This window comes from Myotis myotis, unplaced genomic scaffold, assembly GCF_014108235.1.
Source record: "Myotis myotis isolate mMyoMyo1 unplaced genomic scaffold, mMyoMyo1.p scaffold_m19_p_19, whole genome shotgun sequence".
Taxonomy (NCBI): domain Eukaryota; kingdom Metazoa; phylum Chordata; class Mammalia; order Chiroptera; family Vespertilionidae; genus Myotis; species Myotis myotis.
The window spans coordinates 15,001,245-15,025,369 of NW_023416323.1; the positions used below are offsets into that span (position 1 = coordinate 15,001,245).

Genomic DNA, 24,125 nt, shown 5'->3' on the forward strand with positions numbered 1-24,125 from the left:
GGCGTGCAGAGGGTGGGGGCTGGCCTGCAGCCCAGGATGCTTGGGGCAGGCACTCATGGGCACTTCTCTCTGCAAGTCCCACATAAACCCTCGGCCCAGAGAGCAGCAGACAGCTGTCCAAGGCCCTGTTCCCTAACAATAGCCTGGTTCAGACCTGTGGGACAGAGTTCCCCATCCACCCATCCCTTCCCCTTTGAGGGTGCCCAGTAGATGTGCATCTCAGGCATGCTCACTTTGGTTGGGGCCTGATGGGGGTGGCCTGCACCTTGGAATCACCTGATCAGGACTGATGCCCAGTCCCTCTGAGACCTAGTAGTGAAGCACAGCACAGGTCAGGGAGCTGTGCTGGAGCCTGTCAGGGGCAGCCAGGGTTGAAGATCCTGGGTGAGTGGCATAGCACAGGAGTGGGACTTAGGAGACCTGGGCGTACTCACCCTGCTCTGTGTCTGCTGTGTGACTTTCAACATGTTAAACAGCCTCTCTGAGCTCTCTACCCCAACTATCCCATGGGGGTTGAGTACTGCACATGTCGTCTCACCCCTCAAGTACAGTGCCTACAGAAGGTTTTCCCTCCTTTTTCTTTATTAGCACAACTGCTGGAGGAACCATTTGGGGAGGGTGGGATTCCCATCCACAGATGTATGCATGTATCTCTGCATTTAGCCAGTGGTGGAGATTTCTAACCACTGAGACCCCTGCACATACACGTTTGGCTATTCTCAGCAGATCTTTGCACTCAGCCATGACTAATCAAATTAACGCTAATTTTTGATGGGGTGCCAGACATCATGTTTGCATAGTTTACCCACAAAGCAGGCAGCAGGATGAGGATGAGGAACCAGGCTCAGACATGCTAAGTAACCTGCCCAGGGTCACACAGCATGGTCAGAACTCCCTCAGATTTTAGTTTCGGGGGCCCTTTGGGAACCTCCCTGTTCTCCAGGACTCTTGCTTCCAAAGAACCCAGTAAAGAGAGAAGTTGCTATTTGTGGGGTTTCCTGCTTAGCCCAGGACTCAGGGTGTCGGCAGATTCTAGAGGTGAGTAATCTGCCTTTTTGGTGTGTTTTGAGATGAATGTGTCAGCCTTTTCCAGATGCTCGCTGACACCTCCACCCTGGGCTGGGGTGAACTCTGTGGTTGGGCATAACCCAGCCCTAGTCAAAAATGGAAAAAATATGGAAACACGTGTTCTTGAGCTGGTCACAGGCAATTTGAAAATGTGATGCTGGCCTATTAGGAATATGTTTTTGCAGAAATTAGTGAGTAGAGCAGGGGAGGGGCTTGAGGACCAGTGTGCCCCCTGGGACTCCAGATTTCATGTCCTGCCTCTCCCTCAGGTGGCAGCCTCTTGAATTGGAGCACTTCCCTTTGCTCCTAGAGAGACTGGGTGTCCCTGCTCCTGCGAATGGCTTCATTTCCCCTCAGCGGCCAGCAGTAGGGATGAGGTCTGGAGCCACTACCAACCTGAGCTGCTCAGAATTGTAGTGCATCCTGGGAGTGAGGGCACATGGTTTGGGTTGTCTGGTCACGCACATTTGTTTTCTTGGGGCCCAGTAAAGGTGATTCATGCTCGGGAAGTTACCCCCTGGTTCTCTAACTGGGGTCCCCAGACAAGAGCCTTAGCATCCTTGGGCCAGAAAGGCAGATTCTCAGGCTCCCGGGGGACTGACACACCCTGGAGGGGAGACCCCCGTCTGTCATTAGGAGGGATGAGAGCGTTAAGGCAAGAAATGAAGACTAGGAGGGGGAGGAGGGGCCACCTGTGGGCAGGGGCTTGCACGGAGCAGAGGACATCTGGACTTCAAGGGTCTGGAGAGGAGGATTGATGACAAGCTACACGTCCAGTGAGCATCTGCCAAACCCTGGGTCTCTGTGTGTGCCAGGTAGATTTGGATGAATAATGCCAAGGCAGGACAGGAACCCACAGAGGGACTGGACACCACTTTAGTGGTCAGCCCTGTTGGTGGCAGCTCTCCCAATCACCTGGGTCACACTATCCCCTGTGCAGTCACTGTCATCCTAGGAGCCAGCCCAACTCTAGCCAGGGCTTAGGGTCCAGATGCCCAGTGAGTTCTGAGATGTCTGACAGGTCGGGGGCGGGGGGGGGGGCTGGCTCTAAGTTAGCAGGCTGGCTGTCGGCCTGAGCTCAGGTCTCAGACCAGCCTCAGCCACAGTGGTCAGCGGGCACTGCTCTCTGGCCTGGTGCCAGCTGCTGCCCTGGGTAAGCCCAGGAGACCAGGCTGGACCAGCTTCCTGGAACTGGCACAGCCTGCTGGCCACTTCCTTTTTATCTCAGGGCCCATGGGAGAGCTCTGGGTCAAATGATACTTGTTGGCCTGGCAACTCAGCCCCTCCCGGGCAGTTTCCGACAGCCGGACCCCACCTGTGTGAGGCAGCACTGCTCACAGGTCTCAGACTGCCTTTGCCCCAAGAATTGGCCCTTTTTATCAAGGACCCTAGAACCTGTGTAGAAAGCACCACCCAGATGGGGAAGCAGAGAGAGTGGAGTATCTCAAGTCAGACTGGTGGGTGGAGGCCCCCCAGAATACATCCTGCTCAGGGTCAGGGAGGGTTCCAGAGGCGTTCCCCAACAGTGTCCCGAGAACTAACAGATCGAGGGGAGGAGCCCCTGTGTCATCGAGCTTGTGCCCAGCCAGTGTCCTCGGCTCTTGTGGTCCTTGGGGGATGTGCTGCCCTGAGGTCTGCAGATGACTGATCAGAACCGAGCCACCCAAATAGGCCAGCACTGGAGTTGGACCTCGCCACTGAGGCCAGGGGGTGAGAGCAGGAGGCCCAGCCGAGGGGTCTTCCTTCACTGGGCAGCACTTCCAGTCTTTGAGGCATCCCCGACATGAGGATGGGGTAGGAGCAGAGCCACCACAGGAGGAGGAGGGCAGGAGCCCCTCAGCAGAGGGATGGTGACTACAGCACAGCCCTAGGATTCCGGCCCTTTGCTGAGCTGGAGCTGGGTGCCCCTGTGGCCCGCCAGGTGGGTTATGTTACAGCAGGACAGGAAGGGGCAAACCGGAGGAGGATTGGAATGAGCCAGCGCATACAGCCCAGAGCTGTCTTCTCGCCAAGGGGCCTTGGGCTTTATCTCCTTTGCCCCAGCTGTCAGGAGCCAGCCATGCTTATCTGGGGGTGCTGGCTCAGAGAGCCCTGGAGAGGGCTGGCTTCTAGCCAGAGTGCCCTCCTGATAGCCACCCACCTTTACTAGAATCGGGGGTTGGTGGCCTGTGCCCTGGTGTATCCTATTCTCTCCCTCACTGCAGCACAAGTACTTTCTCCTAATCCCCCTTCCTGGAGGGGCTGTGAGTTAGTATTCATGGTGACAACAGCAGCAAACCCTTCTTGCCGCTCTGCACACCCGGAACCTTCCAGTGTGCCCATGAGCCCCCATCCTGCAGGTGTGGAAACTAAGGCTCAGAGGAGTGAGGCATCTTGTCCAGGTGGTGGAGTTTAAAGCAGGGAAGCTGGGCTGCAATCCAGCCATCAACTCCTCCGGGGGCTACTTTTGTTAAAGACACTGAGTCCTGGTAGATTCGCCTATTTACCTAAGATTATATTTCATTTAGGAAATTTCACAAAGGAACACTATGAGAACAATAAAGTACTTGTTTACTCATCAGCCAAAGTCAATGAAAAGTAAAATTTCATCATGTGTTTTGGTTCTTTTTACAAAGAAACAAATATTATAAAGTTCCCTTTGTTCCGTGATCCGGTCCCTTCCCCTCCCAGACCGTGGTCGCCTGCTCACAATCTGGACATTTTTAATGTCCTGAGCTGGTACTGCATTTGTGGGGAGAGCCTCAGTGCAGAGGGGCTCTGACACCTGCTGGGCGGGGCTCAGCACATTTTGGCCGGGAACAGCTGGGTTGGATCTTGGAGTGGACTGGTGTGTGCCCTTTGGTACCAATGGAGGGGCTTTGGGGTGTCAGAGGAGGGACCTCTGTCCCACCCTAGTGACAACTAAGGCCCCCTCAGTGTCAGTGACCACCACAGTAGAACAGCCCACGGGCTGGGGGCTCAGGGGTAGCTTCAGAGTCCTCATCTGTGAAATGCAGAGCTGCCCCTGCTCACCACCGAGTGGAGAGACCCCAAATGGGGTGAGTCGAGCAGAGGTGACAGCCCAGCTGGCTGCACTTGGTGTGGCAGTGCTGCTCTGGTTTCTGGAACCAGGTCCAAGCGCCCGCTGGGAAGAGAGGAAGAGAGGACCAGCTTGTCTGAGGGCAGGCGGCAGCGGAAGAGCCACCTCAGGATGCAGAGGGCTTGGCCACACCTTCCCGGTCAGCCCCCGCTTCCTGCTTCCCTCAGCGTGAGTGGAAGAGTGATGCAATCTGCCAGCCTCTTGCTGCAGCCAGCGGGAAGGCTGTGTCCGCTTTGGGAGGGAGGAGCCTGAGGCACTTAGCACTTAGTTCAGGATTGTCTCTCACATAAGGAAATGGCAGGCTGTCTCAGGAAAGCCTTGCTCCGGGGGCAAGAAGGAACAGATTAGAACCTGGGCTTGCCCTCCAAGGCCCCTCCATCCTGGATCCCAGCCGCGGGGCAGGTTGGACCAGAGAGCACTAGACTGGAAGCCCAGAAAAAGGGAATTACCCTCCTCTCCCCACCCACACTGTCAGTCCTGTGGGCCCCAGAGACCCGGGTCTCAGTCCTGGGTCTCCCCATACCACCTTGGACAGGGGGGTTTCTATGAGCCTGTTTTCTCTTCTGTGCTTGGAATGGCAGTGCTGACATGCATGCTTAACACAGGACAGCTCTCTCCCCATTGGTCCTGAGGGCCAGGACTGAGCATGTGTCCACCCCAGAGCCACACAGTAAAGGCCACGGGTGCTGTTTGCCTCACGTACGCATCGGCCCTCTCCTCTGAGCCTTTCAGCTCCTGCTGCAAGAGGGGGCTTCGGCACTGTGTCATAGACACTTTGTCACGAGCCCCACATTGTCATGGCCTTATTTAAACTCCCACCACCCCAAGGCAGCTGATCGTACTATGAGCCTGACAGGTGGGGAACCACAACCCCGGAGCCAGGGGGCCCCACCAGGGTCCCCACCAGTAACGCCACACTGGGTCCAGGTGTCACAACTCTCGCTGTCATAATACCCGGTACAGGGGGACTTCTGAGTATTTCAGATTAGGAATAGCAGCCTAAAGCAAATACTTTTCAAAACATTTTTAGACTAAACATAACATACAGTCTCTGTCAGCCATTGCATCAGCCAGGGTTTAGAGCAGGGAAGGAAAAACAAGGGGGAGGGGTTGCTATTAAGCTCAGTTAATTTCCTAGAGAAAAGGCAGGCAGAGCAGTGAGGCCTTAATCCTATCCAGAGCACACTGGGAAGATGGCCTGTTTTCCTTCTACCTGAACTGGTGGGTCCCATCCAGTTAATTAGCGTGGATTTATCTCTTTGGGGCCTAATCCTCAAATAGTAAAGCGACCTGTAATTACTCTAGCTGGGGAAAGATGCCACCTGGGGTCCCCCGCCCCGGGTTAGTTCTGTCTGGAAAAGACAGGATGAGCAAAAGGCCTTTCAGCCTGTCTTACCTTACCGAAGCCTTCCGAGGAGGTGACGGCTATGCGGGGGAACGGGGGAGAGAGGCTCTTCCCATAGGCCCTGGCCACGCTGGTTAATGTTTAATGACCAGCCCTCCAAGGAGAAAAGGCCCCCGTCTGTGCCCCTGCCAGTGCCTAGTGTAGATGCTCCCCAGGTGGCTGGTTTCTAGCACTTGTGTGCGGGGACCTGGGATGAGAGCGTGACACGCTCACCTGAGAGTGTGGCACCTCAGCAGCATAGAGAGCGAAGAGCGTAGATGCGTTAGAAATGGGAAGGGATCCGTCTTGAGTGTTGTTTCCTTTGTTTTAAATTTGATAATTTTGATTCATTGTAAGTTTACGAAGTGGCTGTGCTAACAGCCAGCTCTCAAGATCCCTAAACACTTAGTGTCGGCTCCTGAGCTTGTGTATCATCTCAGCCTCCACCTCTCCTGCGGCCCAGGGCCGGGGTCTTACAGGCGCCCAGGCAGCCCCTGCTTCGGGCACAGTTCTTGAGCCTGGCTTAGCTGCTGCCCTGTCTCCTCTCTGCCCCCATCGAGGTCAGGGGAAGCCACCTGTGACTGGTGGCTTCCCCCCGACTTTCAGTTTCAAGGTACTCTGTTAAAACCACAGTAGAGCTGAAGCTCCTGTGTTGTTTCCTGTACTGGCTAGGCTGCTTGCTGACCCCAGGGCTGTGGCACCCCCATTTCAGGTGTCAGAATTGCCCTCATGGTCCACCATTTGGCTTGTCACATGGGATTTGTGTAATAGGATACCTCACCTGTTAACTCTGTGGAATTCTAGAAGATTTTCTCTGAAAAAAAGGGTTTCCCACCTTCAAGAAGTTTAGTAGACTGTGAGTGAACCTGATGAATTATGCTAAATGTTGAGTGGGTGGAGAAAAGTGAATGCAGTCCCCTTCCAAATGGCAGGTTTGCTATTTACCTGCATTCAAGATAGTGCCCAACTCAAGGGCTTGACTCAGGTGTATGGAGGGTGGGGGAGAGGAGGAAAGGTAGTTGCTTTGATTGTCAGTTCCTTAGGACATTGAAATTCATTCATTTTTTAAAATCCTTTGTGATAGCCCAGGGGCACCTGGGACCACAGCTCAAGAGCCTGTGGTTCTCAACCTTTGACCTTGAGCCTGGAGAGCTGTCCATCCAAACAAGTCCCAGAGGGTGAGACCTCACCAAAGGGTCTGGGTTCCTGCTTGGCCTGCCCGTCTCGAGTGCTGACTGTCCATTAGGACTCACTCTGCCCTGTCTCCACAGTGCTGCTCACGGCCGTGAACTGTTACAGCGTGAAGGCTGCCACCCGGGTCCAGGACGTCTTTGCTGCCGCCAAACTCCTGGCACTGGCCTTGATCATCCTGCTGGGCTTTATCCAGATCGGAAAGGGTGAGTGTGGCCTCTGGGCCTCACAGCGGTCCTGCGAGGCTCTGCTGTGCCAGGGTGGAGGGGTCCCCCGCTCTGAGTGCCCCCAGACCCACCAGGTTCTCCGACACATCCCCTGTTCTGCACCCTCACCCTTAATGGCGGCGGCGGAGGGGGGGTTCACTACTCTGAATGCCCCAACCCTCAGGTCTGGCGCATGGCATGAAGGGTATCATTTGAATTGGGCACTGTGAGCTGGGTCACACCATCCCAGGAGGGGCACTGACATTGAGTTAGAGAGACTGAACATAACCCAACAAGTTAAATCTGTCCCAGAGCGGCAGGGAGAAACCGATTCACCCTGTCCTCTGAACCCCACTCCTATCCACAGTCGGGGGCGGGGAGGGTAGGATAGTGTCATGGGTGCCTAGCACATTGTGAGTGTGGCAGAGAGGAGCTACTGCTAGTTTTGTCTCTTGAGGTAGATCTTGCACACAGGAAGCTACACAGACTGCAGGTGCCCTACAGGTAAGCTGTAGCTGCACCCCCGGGGAGGATGTAGAACTGCCCAGTTCCCAATAGGGCCCTCGTGCCCATGGATGCCCCACCCACCAGCATCCACCATGCTGACCTCTCCCCTGTGATCAGCACTTGGTTCCATCACGTGTGGGTCGCCCATGCCGTGGCGTTTGGTGGCAGTGCATCTCTCACTATTGGGCCTCATGCCTCAAAAACGTGCTATGACTTGCTTATCACTCTATGGGCAGGGATGTTTCCTCTCAGGACTATGGAAAGTACTGTCAGGAGCATTCCTGTAGGTGTCTTGGCGAACAGAATTACTTACCGGTTTCTCTGGGGTGGGCAGTGGCTGTCGTCTTGGCATAGCCCATCCTCTCTCACACTTTGGAGCTGGCTAGCTGTGAATTGTGTGACTGGAAAACCCTTAAAGGCCCCATCATCTGTGTTCTCAGGGCTTCTGCCTGTGACACCCAGAAACCCATCCTTGTAGTTCTGGACTTTCCTCCCCCCTACTGGCCACATGGGGCACTGCACGGCAGAGGCATCCGGGGTCCAGATAACCATGTGCAAGTTGCATGCTCATGATTCAGGAGAATCGGGTGCACGTGGAGCTGCAGTGGCTGCCACATTGCCTGCCCTCACTCGTCCTCTCTCGGGGTAGAGAGAAGCTCACAGTTCTAGTATATGCTGACCTAGTAAAGTCGAAGCAAGAATCCAGATCATTCAGGTAGACCATCTTTATTAAATACGTTAATATATGCGAAGCCTTTAGCATGGCACCTGGTACCTAGTAAGAACCAGCTCCCATAGCTAGAATCGTTATCATCCTTGAAGGGAAAATTCCACCTGGTTCGCAGTCACTCTATGGTTTGCAGGTCACTGCTTCAGAAGCCGGACCTCTAGGGAGCATGCGTCTGACCAGTGATGTCCAGCCTCCCAGGAAGTCCTTAGCACGACCTGTGGGTGAGCCCACCAGGCAGAGCTGGGATGAGCCAGAATCTGCTGCTGCTGCTCTGGGCGCTCCCCCTGTGAGAGCCCTCCTGGGGCTTCAGGTTCCGGCATCTTCCTAAAGACATTTCTTACCCTCTAATTTTTGGGGTCTCAAGGACCCTGGCCAGGGCTGAGTAACTCCCCAGCGTCCTGGAGAGTGGTTAGGACTGATGGGTGGAAGAAAAATCCATCCTGCACCCACCACTTTGTCCAGCTAGGAGATGGGTCATTTGATAGAAGCCTTGCTTGTGAAGGCATTTACTTGGCTGGTATGATTAAATACAGACAGAGGAGGAATGTGTGGGGAACCTGACTTTTGTAAAAACAAATTTCAATAGAGAGAGCAAAGAGCTTTTGTTCAGCCTGAATACATAATGTGTTTATAATTCTGTTGCTGTTGCAAACATCCACCCCGCCACCACACGCCCGAAGCAGTTCCTTTCTGAACTCGGGATACAGTGCAAGGTCTGCAAAATTCCTGTGTCCTGTTTTCCTTGAAGAGATTTACTTTGTTCCCAGAGGAATGCCTTCCTTTCCAGAGGACACATTGTTGAAACTGTTGACCCCTTTCTCCCACAACATTTGTCTGACTCTGTTTCCCCCTCAGGCAGTGACCCGATCCCCGTGCATCCCTGTGGTGATGGGAGGAGGGCTGAATCACTCTGGCAGGGAGGGACTCGGCTCCCTGGGCTCAGATTGGCTGCTGGCCATCCTGCACCTGAAGAGTGCGACCTGTTGTCTGGCCGACTGGCCTAGGCACTCTCTCCTTCACTCCCCTCAGCAATAAAGCAGTCTTCCTCCTTGGCCTGCCTGGCACCCAGATGGGCCCGGAGCTGCAGAAGGGGCTCATGCATGGGGCCCAGCCCACCCAGGTTCAAGTCCAGCTGACTGTTTGGTAGTCTCAGGCCTCTGTTGGCCTTGTTTCCTCATGGCCATAGACCCGTGAGCCATCCTGCCCCCCTTCTTCACCAGAACCTTCTGAGGTTCTGAGTGTGGCTCTGTGCAGAGACCCAATGAGGACACGGCCCTGCCATTCAAAGCTCACTCTGCTCAGGGACATCAGACACACGAGAACAGGAAAGCGGTAGACGGGCTGATGGGGATGGAGAGGAGGCTCTCCGGAGAGTGTGGCGGATGAAGGCACAGGGTATAACAAAGAGACTGCTCTTCGGCCCCGGGGCTGAGATCTTGGATGTGGGAGGAGCTTGGACTACCCCTGTGGCTAGAGTTGGGGCCCCACGGTGCTGGGTAAGCGGGCCTGGGCCTGCGTGCGCCATCTAAGGTGTCTGGATTCACTCCCAGCCTTTTCAGGTGGGCATTTCAGATCCACGGGGCTGGAGCAGCTGGAGCAGGAAGTGTGGGTGGGAGGGGCTTGGAATGGGGAGGCCACAGAGAGAAGCAGGTGGACAGGGTAGGCAGCGGGCACTTTTCAGCTCAGGACATACCTGCCAGCCGCCTCCACCTGCTTTTGCCCTTTTTCTTTTGTCTGTCAGCCTCTTACCTATGACACCCTACAAGGTCCACAGCCCTGAGATCAGGCCATTCCCAAAGCGGAGCAGTTTTTCCAAGGCTGGAGGGTGAGCGTGGAGTGCGGAAGACTCATCCCTCATGCCCAGGTCCCTTCTGAGGACACACAATGGGGCCCTTGTGGGTTTGCTCGGGCTGTGGCATCCGGTGGGAGAACAACTTGTGTCTCCTTGAGCAGTTACACAACAGATTGCATAATTGTGCAGATAAAAGGTTCCACAGAAACACCGCCTTCGCCTCCCACGTTGTGTCTGAGCAGGATGCCCTCCGCTAGGAAGTGACGGGAGGAGACCTGTCCCCTTCACCAGGGCCTGGCCCTCCAGCCTCCCCGGCAGCTCACAGGAGCTCGCCCAGCCACTAGGACATTGTCCCCCAGTGCCGGGAGACCTGGTGTGGTTAGCACCAGGAATGGAGGCACTTAGATCCTGAGTTGATTGTCTCCTGTGTCCAGTACTGCCCTAAAGCAAGGCCGGGGGGCGGGGGGGGCGGGGGGAGGCAGAGGGGGGCAGGCGTGGAGAAAGCACAGGAGATGCTGCTGGCTGGGAGCAGCCTTGCAGTAGGGAAGGCCCAGGCAGGCCTGTGAATGACAGCGTGCTCCCAGGGCTAGAGACTGGTCTTTGGGTCATTTTACAGTTTGCATTTGGATCTTAGGTTATTGGGTCGGGGCTCAGAGAAGCAGTGGCCTGTCCAGTCCCACAGCAGTGTCAGCAACCCCACATGGGAACCGTGTGCAGGGATATGAGCTCCCTCGGGAGAAGGCCCCCTCTGTCCCACCCAAGAGCGCGGTGTGGGGCTTCACAGGGGAGGTGGTGAGAAAGGCCCACGCAAAGAGGCCAGGCTGGGAGGGTCTGGGGACAGCCCCCCGTGGGAAGGTCCCTTTGTTTACTGGAGCCTCCGTTTCTTAATCCGAAATGGCAACACTAGCAACAGCAGCCCCCAGCACACCTGGCGCCATCTCTTGCTGTTATGAAATGTTTCGAGGCACCTCAGTGGCCAGTGAAGGGCTGTCCTCCCTTGCAGGGAGGAGATCGCATAGCAAGTGCTCCCGGGTCCCACCAGTGACAGAATCCATCAGGGATCAAGGTCACTCTGAGACCGTGGACACTGTAACAGCGGTGGGGCGAAGGGCTGGGGTTCTGTTCTCTGCACCAGTCTCTGTGCCCCAGGAGACAGGGATGGTGCCTCAAGGCCCCTCCCCACCATGGGCCAGGCTGCCCCTCTGAAATGCCCACAGTGGAGGTCAGACGGTAGATATGGGAGCCCCACCACCACCTCCTGCCGCCGTGAGAGCACTTGTGGCCGTGAAGCCACGATAGAGGGAGGGTTGGTTGCTTTTCCTGTGGGTGTCCTTTGATAATTTTTAACTGACTCCTTCCATGGGGCCTGCACGGCCCGTGCTAATTTGGCATCCCGAATCATAACAGATTTGCAGTCACATGCTTTGTGTGCCGCCCTCTGGGATGAAATCAAAGGCCTGGAAGTTGGGCTCTTTCCCACTGCCGCCCTCAGCTCACTGCGCCCTCGGCGGTCAGCTGCACGGACAGAGCAGTGAGGGCCAGAGCTGCAGCAAGAATGGGGGTGCAGCCACAAAGCCCTTTGCTGGCACGGTTCTCAGGGGTCTCCAGGACGCTTAGAAGAGGGTTCTTTCCCATTGGGATTTGAGGCTTGAAGATGACCCTGGGGCCAAGCAGCCGGCTCCACCAAGTGTTTAAAAGACTACACCACGGATGGGCGGTGGCCATGGCGAATGAGCTGTCCTCCCCTCGGCCGCCCCAAACCGGACTCACTGCTTGCAGACGTCAGGCAGAGCCAAAGGAGAGCAGGCACTGGACCCAGTCACTCAGCCCAGGGTGGGGAGACGGATGGGAAAACGGGAGCCCCAGTGAGCCGGCCAGGGGGTGTGGCCCCCCGAGGGTGCGGGTATCTGTGCTTTCTCCCTGAGCCTTCTGAGGGCACACAGCTGCCTAATCAGATGGGACTCGGGCGCCTGGTGTGGTCAGCCCACTTTACAGAGCGTGATCCTTAGGCCAAGCACCTGCTTGCTTGGCCTGTGATTGCGAAGCAGAATCCAAGGCCATGGCTGTTCCACCACATCCCGACGGTGACTGTGAGGCACAGCATAGAAACCAGGAGGTCTGACCCGAATGGAGCAAGGCCTGGTTGGTCTCTGCAGAGAGCTTGGCGTTGCTGTAGCAAATGACACAAACCGGGGGCCCCAGACACACATTTCCCTCCCACAGTTCTGGAGGCCAGATGTCTCCGGTGAGGGCCGTGCTCCCTCTGAAACCTGTAGAGGAGGGTCCTTCTTGGTCTCTTCTAGTTTCTGGTGGTTCCTTGGCTTGTGGCATCATCCCTCACCTCTGCCTTCATCCTCACGTGGCCTCTTCCTGTGTCTCCTTTTTTGTGTCTTTTAATGACACTTTCATGGGATTTTGGGCCCACCCTGATCCATGATCTCATCTTGAAATTCTTACCTTAATTACATTTGCACAGAGCCTTTTCCCGATCAGTAACATTCTGGGGTTCTAGGGGCCATGAATTCTGCTCAGCACACTCCATGATGTAAATGCCCATCACATGGGGCCCAGAGGGTAAAAGTGGGACCGAAGGCCGAAGGTTCCAGTGGTGAGTGCTCCCCCAGTTAGGGGAATGACTTCTTCATAGTCGGGGTCCTGAGTCTGGTCCTGGGAGGGTTGCCCATTGGCTGGCTGAGCCCTCACCCTCCTCAGGCTGTCACAGGAGGGGAAGCACTGGGTGGGGGCCGACCTGGTCGGCCCTGAGGCTCTGGACATGCATCCCCAGATCGGAGATGTGAGCGGCCATGTGTGGGTTTCTCAGGCCTGGGGCCCAGGCAGAGCCCTGCCGATCATTTGACCAGGCCTTCCCCAGGGCACAGAGGCCAGGGGAGGCCTCAGGGATGCAGGGACTGTAGGCAACTGTTTGTCCTCTGCTTCGGGAACTGGGTAGTGGAGGAAGGACGGATCCTGGTCCTGTCCCTGCATGCGCATGACGATGGGTGCCCTCCCAGGCTTCTATTGAGGAAGCTTCTCTGAGCGTGGGAGACTTCCTCCCCATTCCTGGGTCAATGATGGTTCCCATGTCTGCGTGACAAAAAACCATGACTGGTTTTCTCTAAAATCAGTTCCCCAGGGCCTTTTGAAAGCTCCCACCCCTATTACTCTGGTTCCCATTACAGTCTGTGACATTGCAGCTTGCCAAAGGGCCCTGTATCTGGCTGTTAGTTTTCTCATTCCTGGTGCGCCCCCCCCCCCCCCCCCCCCCCGGGAGATGCTGTTAATGGCTGCATTTTAGGATGAGGAAGGCAGACTGAGGTGCAAGGGCCTCCAGGGTGGGGAATGCAAATTAGAGGCGGCTTTGAGGTTGCAGAAGAGCCCCCAGAAAAGAGGTGGTGGCACAGGGCACTCTGTAGTGTGACAGGAGCCATCAGCATCATACTGTGGGGTCCTGGGGTTCCCATACCCCTATGCCCCTGGTCCCTGCGGGAGGTCCTCAACTGTTCCTGTCCTGCCTTCCCAGTCAACGGCAGGAGGGGGGCCGTGAGGCTAGAGCTCAAGTGGGGGGACTGTGAGTCATTCATCTGTGTCTGCCTGTGCCTGGAGCTCTGTGTTGAAACAAAGATTGCGCCCCAGTTTGGGGTTCATGAGAAAGAGGACTGGGAACAGTTAGTGGATCTGGCCTGGCTTGGGGAGTGGTGGCATATGGGCTGGGCATCTGCCCAGCATCATCTAGAGCGGGGTCTCAGCATGGCAGAGCCTAATGTCTCCACACGTCACGGCATGTGCCCTGGTTGCTGGGGTGGGTAGGCAGTTGAAAACCGCTGTATAGAGTCCAGAGTCTGCCCTCCCCCTGAGAAGGTGCCATCTCTGGTCTCTCCTGTGGGGGCCACTGGACATAGAGCAGCTGCTAATGTGCATCATTAAATGGAGGTTTGACTGCCTCACTAGCTTCTTGCTCCCCTGGAAACAGGCAGGCAGTCCTCAGGCCCGAAGGCGAGAGCAGGCAGAGCCGCTACTCCTGAGCCATCATCACCCCTGAGCTCCTGGCTGTGCCAGCCCCGTGGGGGCTGGGCCCAGTGCCCAGTGGAGCCAGCAGACCTGGCGCCCTCTCCGTGGCACCCAGTGAGAGGGGCAGCATGCTCAGCCAGCAATTGGTCAGGTGCCTGGTAGAGCTGTGGGTCTCTGGTTTGGGCCAGATCCAGCAGAGACAGGCTGAGCAAACCCGGAGCTCTGCCTCGGGGCAGCAGCTCACTCTCAGATCATTCCCTCCGTCCCTGGTTCTCAGTGCGGTACACTGTGCCCGTGCGAGGTGGGAAACAGCGAGATGACAGGGCAGAGGGCAGCTCCGGAACTTGTAGCAGGTTGTTGGGGTCCCAACTAGCTGAGTCCTTGACTGAGCTTTGCCAGCCCTCCCCCACCCACCCCACCCCATGCCGAGAGAGAAGTGGGAGGTCTGCTGGCCAAGCTCAAGTTGTAGGGACTGGAGGTGCTGGACGTGTGCTTTCCTCCAACGGCTTTGGGAGTGAGGCCGTGGACAACTGAGGGATGTCCTGGCAGGTTACCCCAGCCACACCTGTCCTAGGAATGGAAGCATCATGGGCTGGTTGGGAGAGGATTGGCTGAGGCCCCAGGTACAGCCCAGTAAGCTGCTTCCATCTGCATTGGTCAGAGCAGCTAGGAGTAGTATTTATTTACCTGGGGTTTCGGAGGCTGCAAAATCGCGCTGTAAGTCCTGGGAAATACCATCGCACAGCAGGAAGTCTAGTCCCCAGCATGACTGGCGCAGGGAGATGTCCGCCTTTACCTGTCAGAACTGAGCTGATAATCCCTTGATGAAAACATTGAAGCCACCCAGACCTCGGGGCTGAAAACATTCAATCCATGCCTGAAAGCCCCAGGCTGTATTTCAAGCCTTGAATTTTATCCTTAGCAAGTGTGGCAGCCATGCCCGTGCAGCAGTGTCTACAGCACACGCATTCAGGGTCGTCTTTGAGGCGGGAGCCACCTTTCACAATTGCACCAAAATCTGTATCCCAGAATATGGGAAAAGAAATATCGAATCTGAATAATAAACAGGAGGTATAAAAGTATATCCTAATAGGAAAATGAGGCAGGTAACTGAGAAAATTTTAAACCCAAGGCAAGCTTGCATACTTGTAAGGAACCTTTATCATGAAAGACCTTTAATGGTACAGAAGCAGTTATAAGAGTCTGACACAGAAGCATCCTGTTGGGGAATTGCGGGTGGGACATATAATGTATTGGAGATCTAGGCCAACAGGAGCAGCCCTGGGCAGCTCCTCCAGACGCTAGGGGCACCTGTAGCATCCTGGGGACGTGAGGCCTGTCACCTGGCTGGGCATTCACAGGGACTGTCCTCATGATCCCAGACCAACTGCATGCCAGCAGGTTCCCACACCCCGGGCAGGAGGCCCGACCCCCAGTTTCCCTGACTAGAGGACAGATGCTCACCCCCCCCCCCCCACACACACACACACAGAAGTATGTGGGCAAAGCCCTGGGATAAGCAGGACTCTGCAGGTGCAAAGGAACGCACATTCCAGAGAGAGCACCTGAGGGAGCACAGGGGAGCCCTCCTGAGGTGCTCTTGAAGGGTGCCCTGTCCTGAGCTGGCTCCAAGCACTGCACCACACACCTGGTCTGCTGATCACCTGGGGCCAGGCAGTGCTGGGCCAGGCCTGCTGACCACCCCAGGGCCAGGCCTTCCTGGGGCCAGGCCTGCTGACCACCCTGTGACCAAACAGTCCTGGGACCAGGCCTCCAAGACAGATCATGTGCAGGCAGTTCAGGGGTTGAGGTGCCAACTACCCTGGAGCCTGTTCTGGTCACAAGACCATGGCCTCGTGGGCTGGGTGAGGGGAGCTTGTGGATCCCAGGCTCATCCCCCACGTCAGCGGGAGATTCAAGTCCTGAGCATACCTGCAGAGCTGGGACAAATAAGCTCCGGGACAGAATCAGTGTCCAGGGTAAGATGGACCCTTAGACAGGCCACCACCACCACACCACACACACCCTTTCTCCCCCTGCCCTTCCCCCCCCCCCCCCCCGCAGTGTTTACCACAGGAAATCGGTGGGGCTTTGAAGTGCAGGCTTTAATTAGCTAAATGACAGGTGTTACGGAACCTCCCTTTCACAGGTCCCTTTGCAAAACTCACATGCTGTCACCCTGTCCTGTTTCAGGGTGACTGAGGCTGTCACCCTCATGGAAGGCATAGGCTCCCTTGGAGGCCTTGGGCCCCCATGAGCTCCCTTCACCCCTTTGCCCCACCAGGAACCTGCTGACCACTGGGCAGTGGTGACGTTGAGTCACGTAGCACCCCTGGGGCCTTGGCCCAGTGGGACCTGGGCAGCGAGTGCTTAGCAGGATGGGGACGCAGACACAGACCCTCACAGGTAAAGCCACAGGACTGGATCAGAAACGGTTCCCAAGCTAACATCTGCACCTGACCAAGAGTTCAACTTGCTCCCTCAGCGTCAGTGGGCAGGAGGCAACCTGGTGCCTCCAATCCCATTGGCGCCTTTGCTGTTGTCTGAAGCCCTCCTGGGAGGTGCATGCCTGTGCCGCACCCACCCTCAGAGCCAGGGGAGTCGGGCACTAAAAACCCATTGGCCAGGTGACCCTCATCAGTGGAGAGTGGAGAGCCAGCCACCTGACTCCTGGCATGTGTCTGTCGGCACCGGCTGATGGGCTGGCCCCTCCTCACAGAGTGAGTCTTTCCAGGCCTAAGTGTTCCTGGACCATTTTACAGATGATATAACGGAGACTCAGAAAGGGCCAGAAACTTTCCTAGTAGCCTTTCCTAGAGACCTTTCTGAGGCACCCACATTTCACAGTGCCTACTGTCCTGGGCTGAATGGTGACCCCCAAAAAACATGTCCACTGGAACCTGCGAATGTGCCTTTATTTGGAAAATACTCAGATATAATCAAAGTAAAGGTTAAGATGAGACCATCCTAGATTAGGGCGGGCTCTAAATCCAACGAGTATCCTTATAGGAGATGGAAGTGGATGCACAAGGAGAAGGCCGTGAGAGGAAAAAGGCAGAGCCTGAGTGATGTAGCCACAAGCCAAGGATGCCCGGAGCCCCCGGGAGCTGGAAGAGGCAGGGAGGGTCCACCCTGTCTCTTGTTCAGCTCAGTCCCTGCCATGTTCCAGGGCCTAAGTCGTTTTCGGGTCTTTCTGTGCTCACAGCACCATGAGGAGGTGGCATTCAAGAGTTCCATCGCGCACACGAGAAGCCTGGTTTGGGTTCAGCAGCTCTTGATTCTCTGGGACTAAGGGCTAGAGTGAAGCTCAAACCCAAATCCCCCTGACCTGCACACTCTGAGGTGACCAGGGCTAGTCAGCCCCTCCCTCCTGACATGTCCCTGCATCTGCCTGGGCTGCCGTCCCTTTCGGTGGACTAGGGGCCCTTAAAGACGACATTCCTCCAGGTCACGGCAAGATCGTGCTCACCTGCTGGGGCTCCTGGCCCAGGGCGAGTCAGGAATGTGTGCGTCACTGGCTCAGCAGGTGCATTTAATTTGTTACAGTGGAAAGCTTTCACCCCAGTATTGTTGTTTGTTACTGTAATTTGCTCCAGGAACGTTCTGGAACTTGCGGCATGACCCCTGTGCAGCCCTCTCTAACACAGCATACCTTTCTGTCTGTTTGGCCTTTGCCAGATAATGTGTCCAATCTGGATCCCAAGTTCTCATTTGAAGGCACCAAACTGAACGTGGGGAACATCGTGTTGGCGTTGTACAGCGGCCTCTTTGCCTATGGGGGATGGTACGTTTCAGAATGTCTGGTTCCCTGGGCCTTGGGGCACACGGAGCAGGCCCTGAGGTGCCCAAAAATCTGAATCTCTTGGCCACCCCCCCCCCCCCCCCCCCCCGGGCAGTTTTAGAGAGCAGCAGGAGAGCCTCTCAGAGCTGCTCGAACCCGACGCATCCCGAGAAAGCACAGAGAGGACAGCGCAGCAGCCTGGCTTTTCTCCACTTTTCTTTTTCTCCAGAAGCCCACTTTTGTCTGGGCTTCTGGGAAGGCGGTCCTGTAGATAAGCCTTTGCTGAGGAGAGTGAAGCATTTGAGCTTAAAAGGCTGGGCCTGGTCGTTTTCAGCCTCCCCCTCTCCAGGAGCGGAGTGCCTGCCTACAACTTCGCGCCTCCCCGCTCCCCTCCCCCCCTCCCTTGCCTCCCCCCCACACACACACACAGACACACACACACTTTCCTTCCTGCTGGGTCCCCGCTGGGCCCCACTCCAGCCAGATTATACTGGGCCACAAGAATGGCTGCCGTGTGGTGGGTGGGCAGGTGGTGAAGGTGCTGGCGGGCGGGTCAGAGAGAGGACAGGCCTGCAGGGGTTAGGATTTTCCCAGGGGAGCAGGATTAGGCTCTTGCCCCCAGCTGCTCACTAGCGGGGCCCCAGGTGGTGGGTGAGGGGCCTCCTCCACTGGCCCAGAACAGCCAGCAGGGCTCCCCCTGGAATCCACTCTTTTCCCCCTAAGAACTGTGGGAGGGATGTATACTTAAACTCTGCTCTCTAACGTCTAGGAATTACTTGAATCTTGTCACAGAGGAGATGATCAACCCCTACAGGTGCGTGTGTGAACAGAGACGTTGTTTGTTGTTATTTTAACGTGAGAGAAGGAAGAAGTCGGTTCTGCCTAAGAATTCATCCATGGGGCCCAGCCCGATCTCAGATGAAAGCAGTGCAGGGCCTTTCGGGAGGGGCCCTGGGTTAGGATCAGGCTGGGGTGAGGGCGCACTGTGTGACCTTGAACAAGACTTCCCCTTAGAATAAGCAGGAGTGCCCATCTGACAGATGGGGAACTGAACCAGGGTCGAGTCACTAACCCAGGTTCACATAGCTGCCCAACCCCAGGCGCCAGCTTTCAGTGCCAGGGACCGGAGCTGGCAACAGCCTCTCCGTCACACCTCCCCCAAGCAGTGAGGCTCAGGACCAGACCTGTGTATTAGAGAGCCATCGGGGCTGGTTCCGCCTGGAGCTGCACTTTGATGACGTGCCCTTTCGTTCCTTCCAGAAACCTGCCCCTGGCCATCATCATCTCCCTCCCCATCGTCACCCTGGTGTACGTGCTGACGAACCTGGCATACTTCACCACGCTGTCCACTGAGCAGATGCTGTCGTCAGAGGCTGTGGCCGTGGTAAGATGCCACCTGCCAGTGTTTGCGCAGGTTGCCGAGAGACCAAGGCCCAGCCCTGCCGCCCTGAGCCTGTGATATGGAACAGACCAGGCCCCTGGGCTGCAAACCACTCTCCTGTGTGGAGGGGTTGAGCTGTGCTGCCAAGCCAGAGAGTGCAGGGTGCTGACTCACAACCCTGGCTGCCCGTGAGGATCACAGGGGGCTTTCAAAGTATTGATGCCCAGGCCACACCCTGGGCCAGTTTTAAAAATCAGCCTGTGCTTGTCCGGGCCTTAGTCATTTTAAAAGTCAAGTACAGGGCGGGGAAGGGGGCGGTATTATGGTGATTTGGAAGGTCCAGTCCTTGTAAGTGAGGCCTGAACCCCAGCACTGGGATGAAAAGCCGGGTGGCCTTCTCCCACCCGCTGCCCACATGCATCCTGAGCCACCTCTGCTGGGCGTTCTGGACACGGGTTCAGAGCAGGGAGAGCAGCATCCCCAGGCCCCATGCTGGCAGCAGCAGAGCGCTCATCAGCCTCCAAACCACAGTGGGGCCCCAAGTAGTACGAGCGGGCTTTGGAATGTCCTGGGGACCCCGTAGGCTCACTTCCCATGGTGTCCTCATAGCCACTTCAGCAGGTGAGGGTCCGTGCCCACCCATTCCACCTTCTGAACAAATCCTCACTGAGCCTTGCTCTGGGTCGGGCGATGGGGGCCCAGCCAGAGACAAAGCCGTGTTCCCTAGCAGAGCAGACACAGACGGGAAAGGCTGGGCACCTGGGCAACCTGGTATAATGCCAGGGTGAGAGGTGCCAGTGTGTGGGGATGAGGAACAGCCACCAGTGTTGTTCTAAAGGGGACTCTGTCCCTGGGACAGCCCTCACATCCAGACCCTGGGGGTCACGTGCGCAGAATCCTCATGAGTGTGCGGGACGGGTGCAGACAAGTGGCCTGGGGCTGGGCCAGACTGGGCCGCGTGCTGGGCATCAAGGGGCCCCGGCTCACTATGCGACATCTGTCTAGGACTTTGGGAACTACCACCTGGGCGTCATGTCCTGGATCATCCCCGTCTTTGTGGGCCTGTCCTGCTTCGGCTCCGTCAACGGGTCTCTCTTCACGTCCTCCAGGTGAGCCCCCCAGGACCACGCTCCCCACTCGGCTCTGTGGGAGCCGGGGCAGGACCGGGAGGGAGGCTGAGCTGGGGGCCAGTGCTGCATGCTGCTTTTTAACATGAGCTTTAAAGGTTGTATCTGTTTGTTATATTGAGTAATATGTGGCTGTCAAAACATCCATGTAATATGGAAGTAAAGGAACCAGGGACTCTCCCCTGCCCAGGAGTGACACAACTGCTGTGTCCTAGACCAGTGATGGTGAACCTTTTGAGCTCGGCGTGTCAGCATTTTTGAAAAACCCTAACTTAACTCTGGTGCCGTGTCACATAGAGAAATTTTTTGATATTTGCAACCATAGTAAAACAAAGACTTATATTTTTGATATTTATTTTATATATTTAAATGCCATTTAACAAAGAAAAATCAACCAAAAAAATGAGTTCGCGTGTCACCTCTGACACGCGTGTCATAGGTTCGCCATCACTGTCCTAGACTGTCATGGGTTCATTGTGTGCCCTGCCCAGGGGGAGGGGGGCTGCAGGTGAGCAAGCCTCTGAGCTCCCCATTGCCAGCTGAGTCGGTCAGGGAGACCAAGAGGCCCCTGCCTGGGTGCTCGGTGATGAGGCCGACCACCTGCTTTTCTGTCCACAGGCTGTTCTTTGTGGGGTCCAGGGAGGGCCACCTGCCCTCTGTGCTCTCCATGATTCACCCGCAGCTCCTGACGCCCATGCCCTCCCTCCTGTTCACGGTAAGCTGGCAGCACCATCTGATGCCCTTCTTCCCCGCGAGGATTACAAGTGGCTTAAAGTACAAGATTGGGGTGTTCCTGGGGGGGGAAGGGGAGGCTCCAGGGTCCATCTGCATGACACCCTCCCACCTTTGCCTGGTGTCAACTGGACAGCAGACCATGGCGGAGACCGAGATGCAGATAAGTTAGCCGAGTGTTTCCTTGTATTGTGCCCTTGGCTGCCTGCTCCACTGAACAACAGAGGGCACTGGTTTAAGTTTTTAATTCCAAAAATAATACACGGTAGTTACTAAAAAAACTTCAAACATTCCAGCATCTGTGGAGCAGAAGCTCTGCTCTGTTCTCCCAGGAAGCCACGGGTCACAGGCGGCTTTGCGTGCTCCGTGCCTCTGGACTTCTGTGGCATGTTAACAGACGTGCAATTTCTAGTGAGGTCACATCGTGCACGCTTCTCTTCAGCTTGCCTAACGTCTTATTAGTTCTCTATTGCTCTGTAACAAATCACCCAGAAAACGGAAAGCATTCACTGTCTCTTTGTTTCCGTGAGTCAGGAACTCCGGGCAGCTTAGCTGGGAGGCCCTGGTTCAGGGTCCTTCGTGGGGTGGTAACAAGATGGTGGTCGGGGCTGCGTCCCATCTGAAGGCTCGGCCGGGGATGGAGGAGCCACTTCCAGGATGGCCCCTTACATGGCTATGAGCATGAGGCCTCGGTTCCTCAGGACGGGGGCTTGTCCACAGGGCTGCAAGCCAGGGCGAGGGAGCCAAGAGGAAGAGCCAGGAACCCTGTTTCTATGGCCTAGCCTCCGTGGTCACACTTGTCATTTCTGTCTTGTTTGTTAGGAGTGAGTCAGTATGTATAGCCCAACTCAAGGAGAGAGGGCAAAGCTCCACCTTGCGAAGGGAGAAGTACTAGATGGTTCCGGGACACGTTAGAAACCATGCAGAGCCCGGGCTCAGTTTTGAAACTCCTGTGGGTGCCCAGTGGCTGGGGGTCTGGGAGAGCTCCGTAATGGGCACTTAGTTGGTTCCCAGTCATTGCTTCTACAGGTAACACTGCAGTGAGTACAGGGTTTAGGCCTTCGTTCCCTTCCCGCTCTCAGTGGGGCCTTTGTTTTCTGAGAACACGTGTGTTGCTCAAACTAGGTCTTCCTTTAAAGCACGAGTGCGCAAGTGCTGTCAGCCCTTGCAGACGTGTCCCAGCGCCGGTGGCCTCCATCCTCCAGGCCGTCCTGTTCCTGGCTCACGCTGCCCCCTCTCTCTGCTTGCAGTGCCTCATGACCCTGCTATACGCCTTCTCCAACGACATCTTCTCCGTCATCAACTTCTTCAGCTTCTTCAACTGGCTGTGTGTGGCCCTGGCCATCATCGGGATGCTGTGGCTCCGATACAAGAAGCCTGAGCTGGAGCGGCCCATCAAGGTGAGGGCCCAGCCGCGTGGGCGGCCCAGGCCTGGCGCACCCCCAGCAGCTGGGGGCTCGGTGGGTCATGCGCTGGAGAAACGGGGCCCAGGTGTCCCTGACAGCCTTTGTGAGGAGCCAGCTCTGCACAGCCTCTTGGTTCTGCCCTCCCGGCCTGTGCCTGGGCAAGCCACCACCCCTCTTGGAGTTGCCATTTCCGCTCTAAACCAGGGGTCAGGATGCCTCCTGTAGAGGGTCCTGTTGCGCGAGGCAATAAATAAGAAACCTCCATGCCCGTGGGCAGGTGATGAGCCCTGTGGGGTGGACAGGTGGGCAGGGTGGGGGCCTAACTGGCCAGGGGGCAGCTGACCAGGATGGCGGGTGGTCCTGAGAAGGTGGCATGTGGGCAGAGATGTAGGGGCCATGTGTGTTCAGGGGGTGCTGCCAAGGCTGTGAGGGGGAGGTCATTTGTGGTGGGTGGGAGGTGACATCTGAGCCCGTAGGGTGTAGACCTGGCCAAGACCAGCTCTGCCGCATTGAATGGAGGAGTTTTAGCATTAGACTGCTGAGGTGCCAGCTGGACCTGGCCTAAGGTGAATGCCCCTCTCCTCGGGGGACAGCCGCCCAAGGGTGACCTTGTTTCTCAAAAAACGGGCCAATGAAGCCGCGCTTCTGCTGGAGAAGCCCAGTGAGCACGTCGCTGTGAGCATGTCAGGGAGAGAGAAGGAGGAACTCATGGTGGCCACTGGCTATTGTCCTTTGTTCAGTCCCTAGTGGCATTTGGCCTAGAGACACCTATCCATGGGCCACATCCTTGTCTGCCCCACCCAGCAGGCCCACAGAGGCAGCAGGGCCCGCTTCCCTGCCTTGAAGAGGTTCTTAGGCACCAGAGCAACCTTAGTGCCCTGGCGCACCTTGCTCCCTACTGTGGTGGGCTCCGTCCCCATGCTATCCTGGGCTCATGGCGGTTCTAACCATGTCACCTGTGCCTGTGGTGGGCTCCATCCCCGTGTTATCCTGGGCACATGGTTGGTTCTATCTCCATGTCACCTGTGCCTGTGGTGGGCTCCGTCCCCGTGTTATCCTGGGCACATGGTTGGTTCTATCTCCATGTCACCTGTGCCTGTGGTGGGCTCCGTCCCCATGTTATCCTGGGCACATGGTTGGTTCTATCTCCATGTCACCTGTGCCTGTGGTGGGCTCTGTCCTGTGTTATCCTGGGCACATTGTGGGGCTTTGTTTCACTGTTAACCTGGACTGAGGAGGGGCATGCAGTGTGGGCTGACCAGGTGGGACCCTGGCTTGCCCTTCATCTGCAGTGTGTGGGCAGATGGCCAAGTCTGCGTGTAGATAAGCCCACCCAGATGCAGAAGCAGGACATGGTCTTTGGAGCCGGGCTGGGCCGGGCCAGGGGCGCCTCTGTGGCTGGTCTGCCCGTGCTGTGCAGACTGCAGTCAGCCTCCTCACAAAGGCTCTCTGAGAAGGCCGATGCCCCTCACTTATTAGTGGGTGCCAGGGTCTTCCCAGAAATGCCCCCACCTTGGGTGACATTGGTGAATGGGTGCTGGGCCAGGGTTTCTGCCCTGTGATGTGGGAGCCAGCAAGGTCCACATCCCCTGACCTTGGGAAGCCTCGAGGGTTGTTTGCGTTTTCTGTCGGCACCGTCTGTGCTTTGGGTAATTACTGCCTGGCGCCTTGTGCTGAGGAAACGGAGAACAGGGGAAGGTTTCAGGTCTCCAGAGTCCGCAGCCGGCAGGTCA

The 24,125-nt window shown here is 56.5% G+C and overlaps 1 protein-coding gene across 1 annotated transcript in view; it reads left to right on the plus strand.

The window, feature by feature from the left end:
- SLC7A5 (solute carrier family 7 member 5) overlaps positions 1 to 24,125 on the plus strand; it is a 37,968-nt gene that overhangs the window by 9,258 nt on the left and 4,585 nt on the right. Inside the window, exons 2-8 of the mRNA XM_036345077.1 lie at positions 6,803 to 6,928; positions 17,644 to 17,749; positions 18,516 to 18,560; positions 19,007 to 19,130; positions 20,133 to 20,236; positions 20,873 to 20,969; positions 22,237 to 22,386. Of these exons, the coding sequence (XP_036200970.1) occupies positions 6,803 to 6,928; positions 17,644 to 17,749; positions 18,516 to 18,560; positions 19,007 to 19,130; positions 20,133 to 20,236; positions 20,873 to 20,969; positions 22,237 to 22,386 (752 nt within the window). The remainder of the gene's footprint in view (positions 1 to 6,802; positions 6,929 to 17,643; positions 17,750 to 18,515; positions 18,561 to 19,006; positions 19,131 to 20,132; positions 20,237 to 20,872; positions 20,970 to 22,236; positions 22,387 to 24,125) is intronic.